Below are 13,574 nucleotides of genomic sequence, written 5' to 3'. Positions count from 1 at the left end.
TTTGGATCAGTTGTGGTCTACTCTCGACAGTTTATAAGGTCTCGAAAGGCACAGTAGCAGGTCAGTCTGGCAGTGTTTTTACTTTTGATACTGAGATGCGCTCTGCTTCCTCTCCAATCCAAGCGTCATTTAACTTTTAAAATGTACCATAAGTCTCCTATAGGCATGTGTACATTTGTCCAAAATATAATTCCAGCATCCTCAAAATGGCTTGGCATTACCCAGGGTTCCATCCAACCTTTCTATGTGAGGAAAGTACAGTTGAAGTCAGAAGTTTACATACACTTAGGTTAGAGTCATTAAAACACATTTTTCATCCACTCCACTAATTTCTTGTTAACAAACTATAGTTTTGGCAAGTTAGGTAGGACATCTACTTTGTGCATGACACAAGTCATTTTTCCAACAATTGTTTACAGACAGGTTATTTCACTTATAATTCACTGTATCACAATTCCAGTGGGTCAGAAGTTTACATACACTAAATTGACTGTGCCTTTAAACAGCTTGGAAAATTCCAGAAAATTATGTCATGGCTTTAGAAGCTTCTGTTTTATAACCCATGTCCCTTCACAGGGGCGGGCCACTGATTGAGCAGAACCTTAAGAAAACCCAAATCTCTCATTTGGAAGCTAAAATTACATTTAATCTCTTCACCAATAATTGTACATTCAAACATTTAAATTGAACAACAATTCCATGTGAATCCGATAACTACAATTTGCAGACTTTCCACTGTAGAGTTTATGTCATCTTATCATTGATGAGAATGTCTCAAATGACAACCGAACTGACATCATATTCATTAAGTACCACCGCATATGTTCAATTGGTCAGATTATCGACCCCCCTCAGCCCCCCAGCTGTGCCCCAGACACCATATGTGAATTGATTGGCCCCCATCTATCTTACTAGCTCATACTGTTAGGTGACCCATACTGGGATAGGTTTAGCACCCTGGCCGTCCTACAATCTAAACTAGATGCCCTCAATCTCACACAAATGATCAAGGAACCTACCAGGTACAACCCTAAATCAGTAAAACATGGGCACCCTCATAGATATCATCCTGACCAACTTGCCCTCTAAATACTACTCTGCTGTTTTCCACCAGGATCTCAGCGATCACTGCCTCATTGCCTGCATCTGTAAGGGGCCCGGGGCCAAATGACCACCCCTCATCACTGTCAAACATTCCCTAAAACACTTCAGCGAGCAGGCCTTTCTAATCGACCTGGCCCGGGTATCCTGGAAGGATATTGACCTCATCCTGTCAGTGTAGGATGCCTGGTTGTTCTTTAAAAGTGCTTTCCTCACCATCTCAAAGCATGCCCTGTTCAAAAAATGTAGAACTAAGAATAGATATAGCCGTTGGTTCACTCCAGACTTGACTGCCCTTGACCAGCACAAAAACATGCTGTGGCATAATGCATTAGCGTCGAATAGCCCCCTCGATATGCAACTTTTCAGGGAAGTCAGGCACCAATATACACAGTCAGTTAGGAAAGCTAAGGCTAGCTTTTTAAAACAGAAATTCTGTAGCACTAATTCCAAAGACAATCTGGACCCTCTCTTTCTAAAATTATCCACCGAAATTGTTGCAACCCCTATTACTAGCCTGTTCGACCTCTCTTTTGTATCGTCTGAGATCCCCAAAGATTGGAAAGCTGCCGTGGTCATCTCCCTCTTCAAAAGGGGAGACACGCTAGACCCAAACTGTTACAGACCTACAGTGGGGAGAACAAGTATTTGATACACTGCCAATTTTGCGGTTTTCCTATTTACAAAGCATGTAGAGGTCTAATTTGTATCATAGGTACACATCAACTCTGAGAGACGGAATCTAAAACAAAAATCCAGAAAATCACATTGTATGATTTTTAAGTAATTAATTTGCGTTTTATTGCATGACATAAGTATTTGATACATCGGAAATGCAGAACTTAATATTTCGTACAGAAACCTTTGTTTGCAATTACAGAGATCATATGTTTCCTGTAGTTCTTGACCAGGTTTACACACACTGCAGCAGGGATTTTGGCCCACTCCTCCATACAGACCTTCTCCAGATCCTTCAGGTTTCGGGGCTGTTGCTTGGCAATACAGACTTTCAGCTCCCTCCAATGATGTTCTATTGGGTTCAGGTTTGGAGACTGGCTAGGCCACTCCAGGACCTTGAGATGCTTCTTACGGAGCCACTCATTAGTTGCCCTGGTTGTGTGTTTCGGATCGTTGTCATGCTGGAAGACCCAGCCACGACCCATCTCAAATGCTCTTACTGAGGGAAGGAGGTTGTTGGCAAAGATCTCGCGATACATGGCTCCATCCATCCTCCCCTCATTACGGTGCAGTCGTCCTGTCCCCTTTGCAGAAAAGCATCCGCAAAGAATGTTTCCACCTCCATGCTTCACGGTTGGGATGGTGTTTACATTTACATTTTACATTTAAGTCATTTAGCAGACGCTCTTATCCAGAGCGACTTACAAATTGGTGCATTCACCCTATGACATCCAGCGGAACAGCCACCTCACAATAGTGCATCCAAACCTTAAAGGGGGGTGTACTCATCCTTCTTCTTCCTCCAAACACGGCGAGTGGAGTTTAGACCAAAAAGCTCTATTTTTGTCTTATCAGACCACATGACCTTCTCCCATTCCTCCTCTGGATCATCCAGATGGTCTTTGGCTAACTTCAGATGGACCTGGACATGTGCTGGCTTGAGCAGGGGGACCTTGCGTGCGCTGTGGGATTTTAATCCATGATCCCTCTCCTTCCTCATGATCATTGATGCCCCACGAGGTGAGATCTTGCATGGAGCCCCAGACCGAGGGTGATTGACCGTCATCTTGAACTTCTTCCATTTTCTAATAATTGTGTCAACAGTTGTTGCCTTCTCACCAAGCTGCTTGCCTATTGTCCTGTAGCCCATCCCAGCCTTGTGCAGGTCTACAATTTTATCCCTGATGTCCTTACACAGCTCTCTGATCTTGGCCATTGTGGAGAGGTTGGAGTCTGTTTGATTGAGCGTGTGGACAGGTGTCTTTTATACAGGTAACGAGTTCAAACAGGTTCAGTTAATACAGGTAATGAGTAGAGAACAGGAGGGCTTCTTAAAGAAAAACTAACAGGTCTGTGACAGCCGGAATTCTTACTGGTTGGTAGGTGATCAAATACTTATGTCATGCAATAAAATGCAAATTAATTACTTAAAAATCATACAATGTGATTTTCTGGATTTTTGTTTTAGATTCCGTCTCTCACAGTTGAAGTGTACCTATGATAAAAAATTACAGTAGATGCCTACTGGAGAACTTATTTGTATTGCTTTTAATCTTTGTAATGAATTTATCTTATTAACACTTTGTTCTAGCTAGCTATTTGTGTAGGTAGCTATCAAGTAAACACAATAATATAGTATGCTTTGTAAGTAGGAAAACCTGCAAAATCGGCTGCGTATCAAATACTTGTTCTCCCCACTGTATATCCACCCTGCCCTGCCTTTCTAAAGTCTTCAAAGTTAACAAACAGATCACCCACCATTTTGAATCCCACCGTACCTTCTCCACTATGCAATCTGGTTTCCGAGCTGGTCATGGGTGCATCATAACCGCCATAGATAAAAGATAGTACTGTGCAGCTGTTTTCATCGACCTGGCCAAGGCTTTCGACTCTGTCAATCACCTCATTCTTATTGACAAACTCAATAGTCTTGGTTTCTCAATTGACTGTCTCGCCTGGTTCACTAACTACTTCTCAGATGACTGTCAAATCGGAGGTGTGTCAAATCAGAGGGCCTGTTGTCCGGACCACAGGCAGTCTCTATGGGGTTGCCACAGGGTTCAATTCTCGGGCCTAATCTTTTCTCTGTATATATCAATGATATCGCTCTTGCTGCTGGTGATTCTCTGATCCACCTCTACGCAGACGACACCGTTCTGTATTCATCTGGCCCTTCCTTGGACACTGTTTTAACAACGAGCTTCAATGCCATTCAATGCCAAATGAGCTTCAATGCCATACAACACTCCTTCCGTGGCCTCCAACTGCTCTTAAATGCTAGAAAAACTAAATGCATGCTCTTCAACTGGTTGCTGCCTGCACCTGCCCGCCTAGCATCACTACTCTGGACGGTTCTGACTTAGAATATGTGGACAACGACAAATACCTAGGTGTCTGGTTAGACTGTAAACTCTCCTTCCAGACTCACATTAAGCATCTCCAATCCAAAATTAAATCTAAAATCGGCTTCCTATTTCACAAGAAAGCCTCGTTCACTCATGCTGCTAAACGTACCCTTGTAAAACTGACTATCCTACCGATCCGTGACTTCGCAAATAGCTCCCAACACTCTACCCAGCAAATTGGATGTAGTCTATCACAGTTCCATCCATTTTGTCACCAAAGCCCCATACACTGCAACCTGTATGCTCTCGTTGGCTGGCTCTCGCTACATATTCGTCGCCTAACCGACTGGCTCCAGGTCATCTATAAGTCTTTGCTAGGTAAAGCCACGCATTATCTCAGCTCACTGTCTTCATAGCTACACCCACGCGCTCCAGCAAGTATATTTCACTGGTCATCCCCAAAGCAAACACCTACTTTGGCCGCCTTTTCTTCCAGTTCTCTGCTGCCAATGACTGGAAGGAATTGCAAAAATCACTGAAGCTGTAGACTTATATCTCCCTCATTAACTTTAAGCATAATCTGGCAGAGCAGCTTACCAATCACTGTACCTGTACACAGCCCATCTGTAAATAGCACACCCAACTACCTCATCCCCATATTGTTATTTTTTGTTGTTGCTCTTTTGCACCCCAGTTTCTCTGCTTGCATATCATCATCATCACTCCAGTGTTAATGCTAAATTGTAATTATTTCGTCACTATGGCCTATTTATTGCTTTACCTCCCTAACCTTACTACATTTGCACACACTGTACATAGATTTTTCTATTGTGTTTTGGACTGTACATTTGTTTATCCCATATGTAACTCTGTGTTGTTGTTTGTGTTGCACTGCTTTGCTTTATCTTGGCCAGGTCGCAGTTGTAAATGAGAACTTGTTCTCAACTGGCCTACCTGGTTAAATAATGGTGAAATAAAATTTTAAAAATGGGTGACATGTCTGGCGAGAATGCAGGCCATGGAAGAACTAGGACATTTTCAGCTTCCAGGAATTGTGTGCATTATGGGGCTGTGCATTATCATGCTGAAACATGAGGTGATGGTGACGGATGAATGGCACGACAATGGGCCTCAGGATCTCGCCACGGTATCTCTGTGCATTTCTGTGCTTTCAAATTGCCCTCGATAAAATGCAATTTTGTTCATTGTCCTTAGCTCATGCCTGCCCATACCATAACCCCACCGCCACCATGGGGCATTCTGTTCCCAACGTTGACATCAGCAAACCACTCGCCCACATGAATTCATACATGTGGTCTGCGGTTGTAAGGTCAATTGGACGTACTGCTAAATTCTTTTAAATGATGTTGGAGGCTTATGGTAGAGAAATTAACATTAAATTATCTGGCATTGCTGCAGTCAGCATTCCAATTGTCTGCACCATCAATACTTGAGACATCTGTGGTATTGTCTTGTGTGACAAAATTGCGCATTTTATTGCACCTGTGTAATGGTCATGCTGTTTAATCATATTCTTGATATTTCACACCTGTCAGGTGCATGGATTATCTTGGCAAAGGAGAAATGCTCACTAACAGGGATGTAAACAAATTTGTTCACATCATTTGAGAGAAATAAGGTTTTGTGCATATGCAACACTTCTGGGATCTTTTATTTCAGCTCATGAAACATGGGACCAATACTTTACATGTTGCAATTATATTTTTGTTCAGTGTCTTTTTTATTTGTTAGAGATGTCCACCAGCATAATACCTGAGACTCTACTATTCACTGTTTTATCTGGTAAGAACACATTTTAATATACCGGCGCTGTTGAGTGGAACAATCTACCACAGCATCTCAAAGCCATAACAACCATAACCACTTTAAAAAAGAATGTCAAAAGCTGGCTAATGTGTGAACAATATAACCTTTTTTTGTCTGTATCTACAGTATGTAATTGTATTTATGTAAAAAATAAGGACCACAATAGAAATAAGTCCCCGATTTTATTTTGTGCAATCCCGGTCACTTTTAAAAATCTTTGTACCATGTGGATATATGAATGTTTTTAAACTGACAAATCAAATCAATCAATCCAAACTGCAGCGGCCATTTGATGAATGGAAAGAGGCATCTATTACAACACACCAAAAAGTTGAATGACATTCGGAGATTGTCAAGCCAAGCCTTCGATACTGGGTAGGCATACAAGGTAGGGAGGGATGTATTTTCCATTAGTCGAGATTTACATAGCCTATTTATTGTGGTGTTGAAAACGCAAACCATGATATTGAAGCGCCCAAAGCCGATATGCTTTGTTTATTGGTTGTGTGAAAAATGTGTTGCATATATTTTATATAATTGTAAATATGCCATCAAAATGTTGAAAATCTGATGTCTCCCTAGCCTAGCTGATCATTGTCTGCAGCCGGCTCTGATCATAATGTAGGCCTAATGAAACAGGGAGAGTGAGAAATAAGACCCCTCTTATGACTGTGATGGAACATTTTATTGGTTGTGCTTTTCTAATAACCAATTTCTGTGTTCATGCATGTGACTGATTGAACGAATCCTCATTATCAGTATCTGCAATTTGGCAGTACGGCCAGAACCTTGTTTTGAGAAAGGGATATCTCAGTTTCAAGGTCTCAGCTTGGAGAGAAGAAGCCTCGTGAGGTATTGGTCGGTCACATGAATGAACCAAACATGAACTATGAATTAATTATGAATGATGAACAAGCTAAATCATGCAAATATAACTTGACTGTAAGTATATAAGTGATCTAATGGGACTGCCCCAGCGGAGCTCACTTCAGGCCGATATTTTATGCATCTAAGTTTGACTGTGACCTCTCCAGCATGCTGTTAATAAAACAAGGATTACTTTAAGATTGACTTTGAGTGTCCCTGTGTAAAATCTCCACGACATGACATTCATTTTGTTCAATTTCAATAAAGGGTATGCAAAATATATTCTAAATAATCTTCAATATTCTGCAAACACATCATGACAACAACATATTTTCAACAACATTTATAAGACAGATTCTTCTGAAGGTGCTTTCAACTGTCAGTTTGTATTGTTCTTCTATATCAAATATTTGAGATCAGTTGTCAGGTCAGAGGTAATTTGAGATAAAACACAAACAAAAAAACAAAATCACAGAGAATCCCAAATTGCTATGATCCAGCTGAATTGAAAGTAACAAATATATATATTTTTAAATTGTATTAAAATACATTTAATTGGTTGATTGAAATTATGTGGATGACTTTCTTTCCAATATACAATATCACCGACTCCATGCATGCAAAACAAACTTCAGTTATGTTTTAGTTATTTATCTTTTACCATACATCAGGCTCTTTCTATCAATAAATTGTTTTTTAACTGTGTAACAAAGTTATTTATTTTGTATCTGAGTTGCATGTATTACCCTACAGCTGGTGCCTCTCATGTACTACTTTTTGTGGTTGCCAAACTGTACAGCCATCCTGTTGCTGACACAGCGGAAGGTGGCCGGCACCACCTCCCAGTAGTTGATTGGGTTATCAAAGAGACTGATCCCGTTGTAGTAAGTCTTCTTGACACCAAAGCCGTTAGGGCAGAAATCATTCACGTCAACCTGGCTGATGTTGTTGGAGTGAAGGTAGACCACCTATTTAAAAACATTACATATATCAACTGTTATCATCATAAAAACATAAAAACAAGATAACAAGTGAAATCACCAATGTTGATGTGATCGATGCTGCTTCACAAAACCCCTCCACACTTTACCTGCAGGTACTTCATTCCAGCAAGGCCTCCAGGGACATTGGGGATGCGGTTGTTATCTAGATGCAGCTCTCTCAGGTTTTGCAGGTAGTACAGGCTGCCATGCTCAATGTGACGAATGTGATTGTAGCCTAGACCCAACCTAACACACACGCACACACACACATCGAAATTGAGTGATTGATGAGACAATGAAGGGTAAACCCACTAGAGGGTGCTACTATCACAATGATACCAGACGTTATTTATTTTGTGCAACTTGGACAATGACTCTTCCTTTATGCTGTTGTTACTTAAATGCTTTTTATTTATTTTTGTATTTTATTCCCTTTTTCTCCCCAATTTCAATCTTGTCTTATCGCTGCAACTCCCCAACTGGCTCGGGAGACAAAGGTCGAGTCATGCGTCCTCCGAAACATGACCCGCCAAACTGCGCTTCTCAACACCCGCCCACTTAACCCGGAAGCCAGCCGCACCAATATATCAGAGGAAACAGTTCACCTGATGACAAAAGTCAGCCTGCAGGTGCCTGGCCTGCCACAGGGAGGTGCTTGAGTGAGATGAGCCAAGAAAAGCCCCCCGGCCAAACCGTCCCCTAGCCCAAACAACACTGGGCCAATTGTGCACCGCCCTATGGGACTCCCGATCATGGCCGGTAGTGATACAGCCCGGGATCGAACCCAGGTCTGTAGTGACGCCTCTAGCACTGCAATGTGCCTTAGACATCTGCGCCACCTGGTAGGCCGCTGTTTATTTTCTACATATGTTTTTTTTTACATTTGAAGATAAGTAGTGAACATCTACAGCATTCATCTACAGCATTCATAAATTTATAATTTAATACGTTTTAGAAACTCTCCGACATTGAACACCCTCTTGTAAAGCTACGTACCTGTGCAAACTCTCATATTGTCTTAGGTCTTCTAGTTCAATGGCTTGAATTTGATTGTGATCCAAATGCAACTCATGTAGACCCTCAGGGAGATCTAGATGGAGAGGGAAAATAGGTGACCGCTTGATTCAAAGGACTTTCAGTGGAAATATGTGGCAAGTAGCAATGAAACAAATATTGCCCTGCAGCTTCACAGAACACTCCAAAGAAAATGATTATAAAGATTTTCATGTTTTCTACCTTTAGGGATGCCTGTGAGTTTTGCCTCAGAAATGCGAAGGAAGGTAAGTTTAAGTCCATCAAAGGCTCCGGGCTCAAAACCACTGTTCTGAATAGGATTCCTCCCCATCTCTTAGGAAGACAAATATGTGTTTTAAGTCAATGCCACAACCTGCTCCAGTACTCAAGTGGCTAGATTTACACTTCAAAGACATTAAGATGTTAGATGTGTTATGGTGTTTCCAAACCGAATCAATCTGATGCTAACACATAGTAAATCTGGCATAAGGTCTTTTATAACTATAGCTTGCCATCTCACCAATGCAGTTCATGCTGCCCAGGCCAGAGAAAGCCCCAGATGCCACCCTCTTGATATGGTTGTCGTGGATGCGCAGCTCCACCAGGGAAGAGGGCAGGTTCTTGGGCACGGCCGTCAGCTGGTTATGGGAGAAGTAGAGCTTGTGCATCCTTTTGAGGGGCATGAAGGCCCGAGGGTGCACCCTGGAGATCTTGTTATTCACCAACACCAAAGCCTGAGAAAGGAGGCATATGTCATGAGGAGACCAGCCACCCCTACCCAAAATAAATGTTATCTACAGTTAATTCTTGAATTGCGGTGGCATTTAGACATGGCATTTTGGAAAATATAAACTTTTTATTTAAATGTATTTGTCTACATCTTTCCATTCTAAATCAGCTAATATGGCAGCTTAATTACTTTAAATATGTTTTACCATTAGGATACCATTGTGCCACCAATAGGAGTAGTAACACCAATGATGCTAACACCAATGAGACATTTTTGTTTATTGAGGATTTTCTTAAATGGAGGCCACAGATCCTCAAATGTAAGGTCATTAACCCTTTAAAAAACAATTTACTAAAATTATATGATTAATCATTTTGCTCACAGTGTTATTTCCCTTCATTTGAATCGAGTAACACCAGTGACACTTTTGATTTAGACACCCCAAATTATCAATGGAATCCTTCAATTTGTGACATAGTGAAAGGGTGTGATTAGCTAATAATTTTCTTTAATATATGTACCCCTTCCCCGATAGCAGTTTGCCACTGGAGGGAATGCTGGAGATCCTTGTAAATCTTTGTAATGAGTGATTTTCAAGGCGGAAACACCAATGACATACAACTGAGGGAGAGACATTATACTAGTAAAAAAGTATTTGAATAGCCTTCTTTGTTTGCATTGATCTATTCAATAGCATTAAATAATTTTGTTCACTTTCTATTTTTGACAATAACAGATGGACATCTCTAAATTCCCCAAACATGTCACCACAACTCTGCACATCACTACTGGGACAAACCAATTTGCTTACCCTAAGTACTTTAAACAATGCATGAACATAAGGTTTTGCAGTATAAAGGACTTGCATTATGTTTAATATAAATATATTAGTTAAATATAAACAAAAACATGTATGATGTGTAACTCTTTGTCATTTGAAAGTGCTTTTCATGGTTGCAAATGCAAGAGACGCAAATGCCACCGCAATTCAAGAACAACCCATATATTATACAATGTATAATTTGAAGACACGTCATTACAAGTATGCCTCTTTTTTAGTTAGGATACGAAGAAGAAAGCAAAGACAGATAAGTGACGTTTCCTTCTATTGAAATGCCAGAACTCTCTTCCACCATTTGTGTTTTGACTGTTGGTGCTCACATAGAGGTTACTGAGTCCCTTGAAGTCACCCTCTCTTATTTCAGTGATCTGGTTGCTTTGAAGGTCCAGGAGCCTGGTCTCCGGGGGGATGTCATATGGCACATAGTGTAAACCTGCGGATAGAAACTACGAGATTAACTTACCTGCTTTTTTTATACACTTTACCACATTTTGTCAGTTCACAATGATAAGAAATCAGTTGCAATATAATATATTGTGTTATTGCTTCTTTACATTTTTTATAAAAATCTATGAATCATAACAATATCAGACACACACAGTGTGTTCTCACTCTTAAGGTTATATGAGGATAAATCCACAAGTTAGAATTTATCGTCATGCTGTAATTTGGTCAATGCTGAGTAATGCTCTGGGCTGTGGTTTGTACCCATACAGTATATTGTTGTTTATGTGTGAGCTCAGCTGTCACCATATAATTAAGAAGAAACCAGACGGCCATGACTCCACGTAGCACTAAAAAGCAACGTGCAGATGTGAGACTGCTGGCTACACATTAACAATTGTATGTTCAGTGTAAAGAATCATTTGGAGACAATATGATATTATAATATTGTGACATTGTATATCTTCACCCACCCAAGTCAGAGCACTGCACAACATTCTGGTTACACTGACAGCCGAATGGGCAAGTAGGCTGTTCTGGTTTATAGTTTTCCTCAACCGCTGAGCCTTCCTCTTCATCGTTCATCATCATCATCATCAGCCCCTCTACATCGATGCTCTTCCCAAAGTCCCATAAGCCCTTCTGCTCAAAGGGCAGGGCCACAGAGGCGGTGGGACGAGGGGTGGCACACAGCAGGAGAAGGACAACAGAGAAGGGAAGCATGGCTAGGCCTTTAGTTGAAGAGAAATTACAAGGGGAAGACAAAAAAGCACACAGAAATGAGCAGCAGTCAATTAAGTGCCACAGTTATGAATTCAGCAACTATCTAGCTATAATTCCTGTAGCCTACAATCGGAGAGTTGCCCACACACACACGCTATGCTGCCCTACAAATGCAAAACACAGTAACTACGTAACTTCAATGTTTCTGATACTCCATGATATATTCTGATCAACTGGCTTGTTCTTGTGTCAGGAAACTAAATACCACATTATTCAGATAATATACCTGGCCATTACAACAGATCAAATACTTTTGACCAAATTCGTAGTTACTGTGTTTTGCCTTTGTAGGGCAGTATAACTAGCATTGTGTTACAGTTCACTCCTCCAGGACAGAGTAATCTCATTGTCAACATTGCCACTCCAAAGCAAAAGCCAGTCCAAAAGCAATTGTAGCCAGTGACAAAGCATGAAATACACTCTGGGTTTCATACATCTATTTGTTAGGTTTCAATCTCAAGATGTGATCTATCATATATGTCATAGGCGTTCTCTCTTAAAAGCCAATCTTATTCTTCCCATCAATTTTGTGGTTGGTATAAGAGGCAGTAAAATCATGGACCATGGATACTATATGTGGTCTTTGAGTCTGTAACTATGACATCTGCTCTCATTAATTATTTGCTTTTAGCTGAGGCTGTGGCTTCTTTGATTTATGCATTAAAATGGTAAAATCTCAGATCCAGTAACTTAAAGCAAAAGACAATTCTGGCATTACATATAAGTCTGTGTCATATAGTACAATATAGTACAGTGTGTGTGAATTGTCAATATTTCTTAGCAGGATTGTAATGCAAACTATCAATAGATGCCCTAAGGTAATTTGGGATAATCTCAGATAAACCTTTAGTTAGAGGATTCTTGATGAAAATAAGAAGATTGAAATGTTTTTTTCTTCAAAGAGGGTTTTCCATGTGAGCAAAGAGCCTTTGCTGTGGAACTGGCATTTCCTTGCTTTTGCCACGTGTTGTGAAAGGCCTACTCCCTCCCTTAGCACTCCCACATCCTTTACCACAGTAAGGCCCCAGAAGCCACATAACTGGCTGGTCTCAGGCAAGGTTTTTTATAGACCCACTCTGTCATAGCACTCTTTCCCCCAAACATTATCTATATCAGCAGTGTCAAATCTCTAAATACATATACATGAGAATCTCTAAATACATTGAATGATGTATAATAATGATGAGACAATAATGACTTATTTGCTTAGTCGATAATTTTGTAATAGACTTGTTTCCCTGCAGCGAGGCCTTTAACTACAGTATGGGGTGGCAATGAGTTTTTAATGTTTGTGATATTATCCTCATCTTTGTTCTGTCACAAGATCCATTTATTAAATATGGCCAATAAAAGGAATATAGAATATAGAAGGAATATAGAATGTGTAGACAAGGTAGGGTTGTGTAGCCCCCAGAAGGCTTAAAAACAAATCATTCAAAGCTAAATAGTCCATTTCAAATGTCAAATATTACTTTAACAATCAATCTTTTTTTTCAAATGCAGAATGTTAAACCAACTGTGGAACTGTATAATAAAGCTGTAGATTATAGTCCTCTTTTTGTAAACCATACTGAATATACTATTATCTGTAGGTCAAGAAACTCAAATAGAAGCTCAAATATATTTACTAAGACACTTACCGTTTCAGTTCTTGGAAAAACTAAAAATTATTTACAAAATAAATGAAAGATACAAATAAATGAAATAAGGATGAATTCAACCTCAAAGTGATATACAGGATACGTGTTTTATTCCATGTGATGATCCTTTATCTGTGAGTCCATCTGCCAGCAGAGTCAGAGCTCTGCACAGTACCTGTTAAAAACCACAGAAGTAGTTACCAAAAGGAAAAAAAACAAGTATTTTAAGCCATAACCCAAAATTGGTCCAGTCCCCTTTTCATTGCTGCTTCATTGTGTGTTTATGTGTGTGTCTGACAGAGAGAGAGAGAGAGAGAGAGA

General features: G+C 40.2%; 1 protein-coding gene across 1 annotated transcript; it reads right to left on the bottom strand.

The window, feature by feature from the left end:
- Positions 1 to 6,617: 6,617 nt before the first annotated feature.
- Positions 6,618 to 13,437, bottom strand: LOC124045796 (biglycan-like). Its single transcript, XM_046365431.1, has 8 exons — positions 13,254 to 13,437; positions 11,304 to 11,561; positions 10,707 to 10,819; positions 9,336 to 9,549; positions 9,038 to 9,148; positions 8,798 to 8,891; positions 7,909 to 8,047; positions 6,618 to 7,786 (listed from the first exon to the last, which is right to left on the bottom strand). The coding sequence occupies exons 2-8, from the start codon at positions 11,551 to 11,553 to the stop codon at positions 7,589 to 7,591; spliced, it is 1,119 nt and encodes a 372-aa protein (XP_046221387.1). The 5' UTR covers positions 11,554 to 11,561; positions 13,254 to 13,437; the 3' UTR covers positions 6,618 to 7,588.
- Between the last annotated feature and the right edge of the window lie 137 nt (positions 13,438 to 13,574).

Source organism: Oncorhynchus gorbuscha, linkage group LG10 (assembly GCF_021184085.1).
Source record: "Oncorhynchus gorbuscha isolate QuinsamMale2020 ecotype Even-year linkage group LG10, OgorEven_v1.0, whole genome shotgun sequence".
NCBI lineage: Eukaryota > Metazoa > Chordata > Actinopteri > Salmoniformes > Salmonidae > Oncorhynchus > Oncorhynchus gorbuscha.
The sequence above is the reverse complement of the archived record's forward strand: the minus strand, read 5'-3'. Positions and strand labels throughout refer to the sequence as shown.

Excerpts from the sequence above, each read along its gene's own strand:
- LOC124045796 (XM_046365431.1), bottom strand. The coding sequence starts at position 11,553 with ATGCTTCCCTTCTCTGTTGTCCTTCTCCTGCTGTGTGCCACCCCTCGT. Across the intron at positions 9,550-10,706 it reads AGGGACTCAGTAACCTCTAT|GCTTTGGTGTTGGTGAATAA; the intron begins GTGAGCACCAAC and ends CTCCTTTCTCAG. Across the intron at positions 8,892-9,037 it reads ACTCACAGGCATCCCTAAAG|ATCTCCCTGAGGGTCTACAT; the intron begins GTAGAAAACATG and ends CTCTCCATCTAG.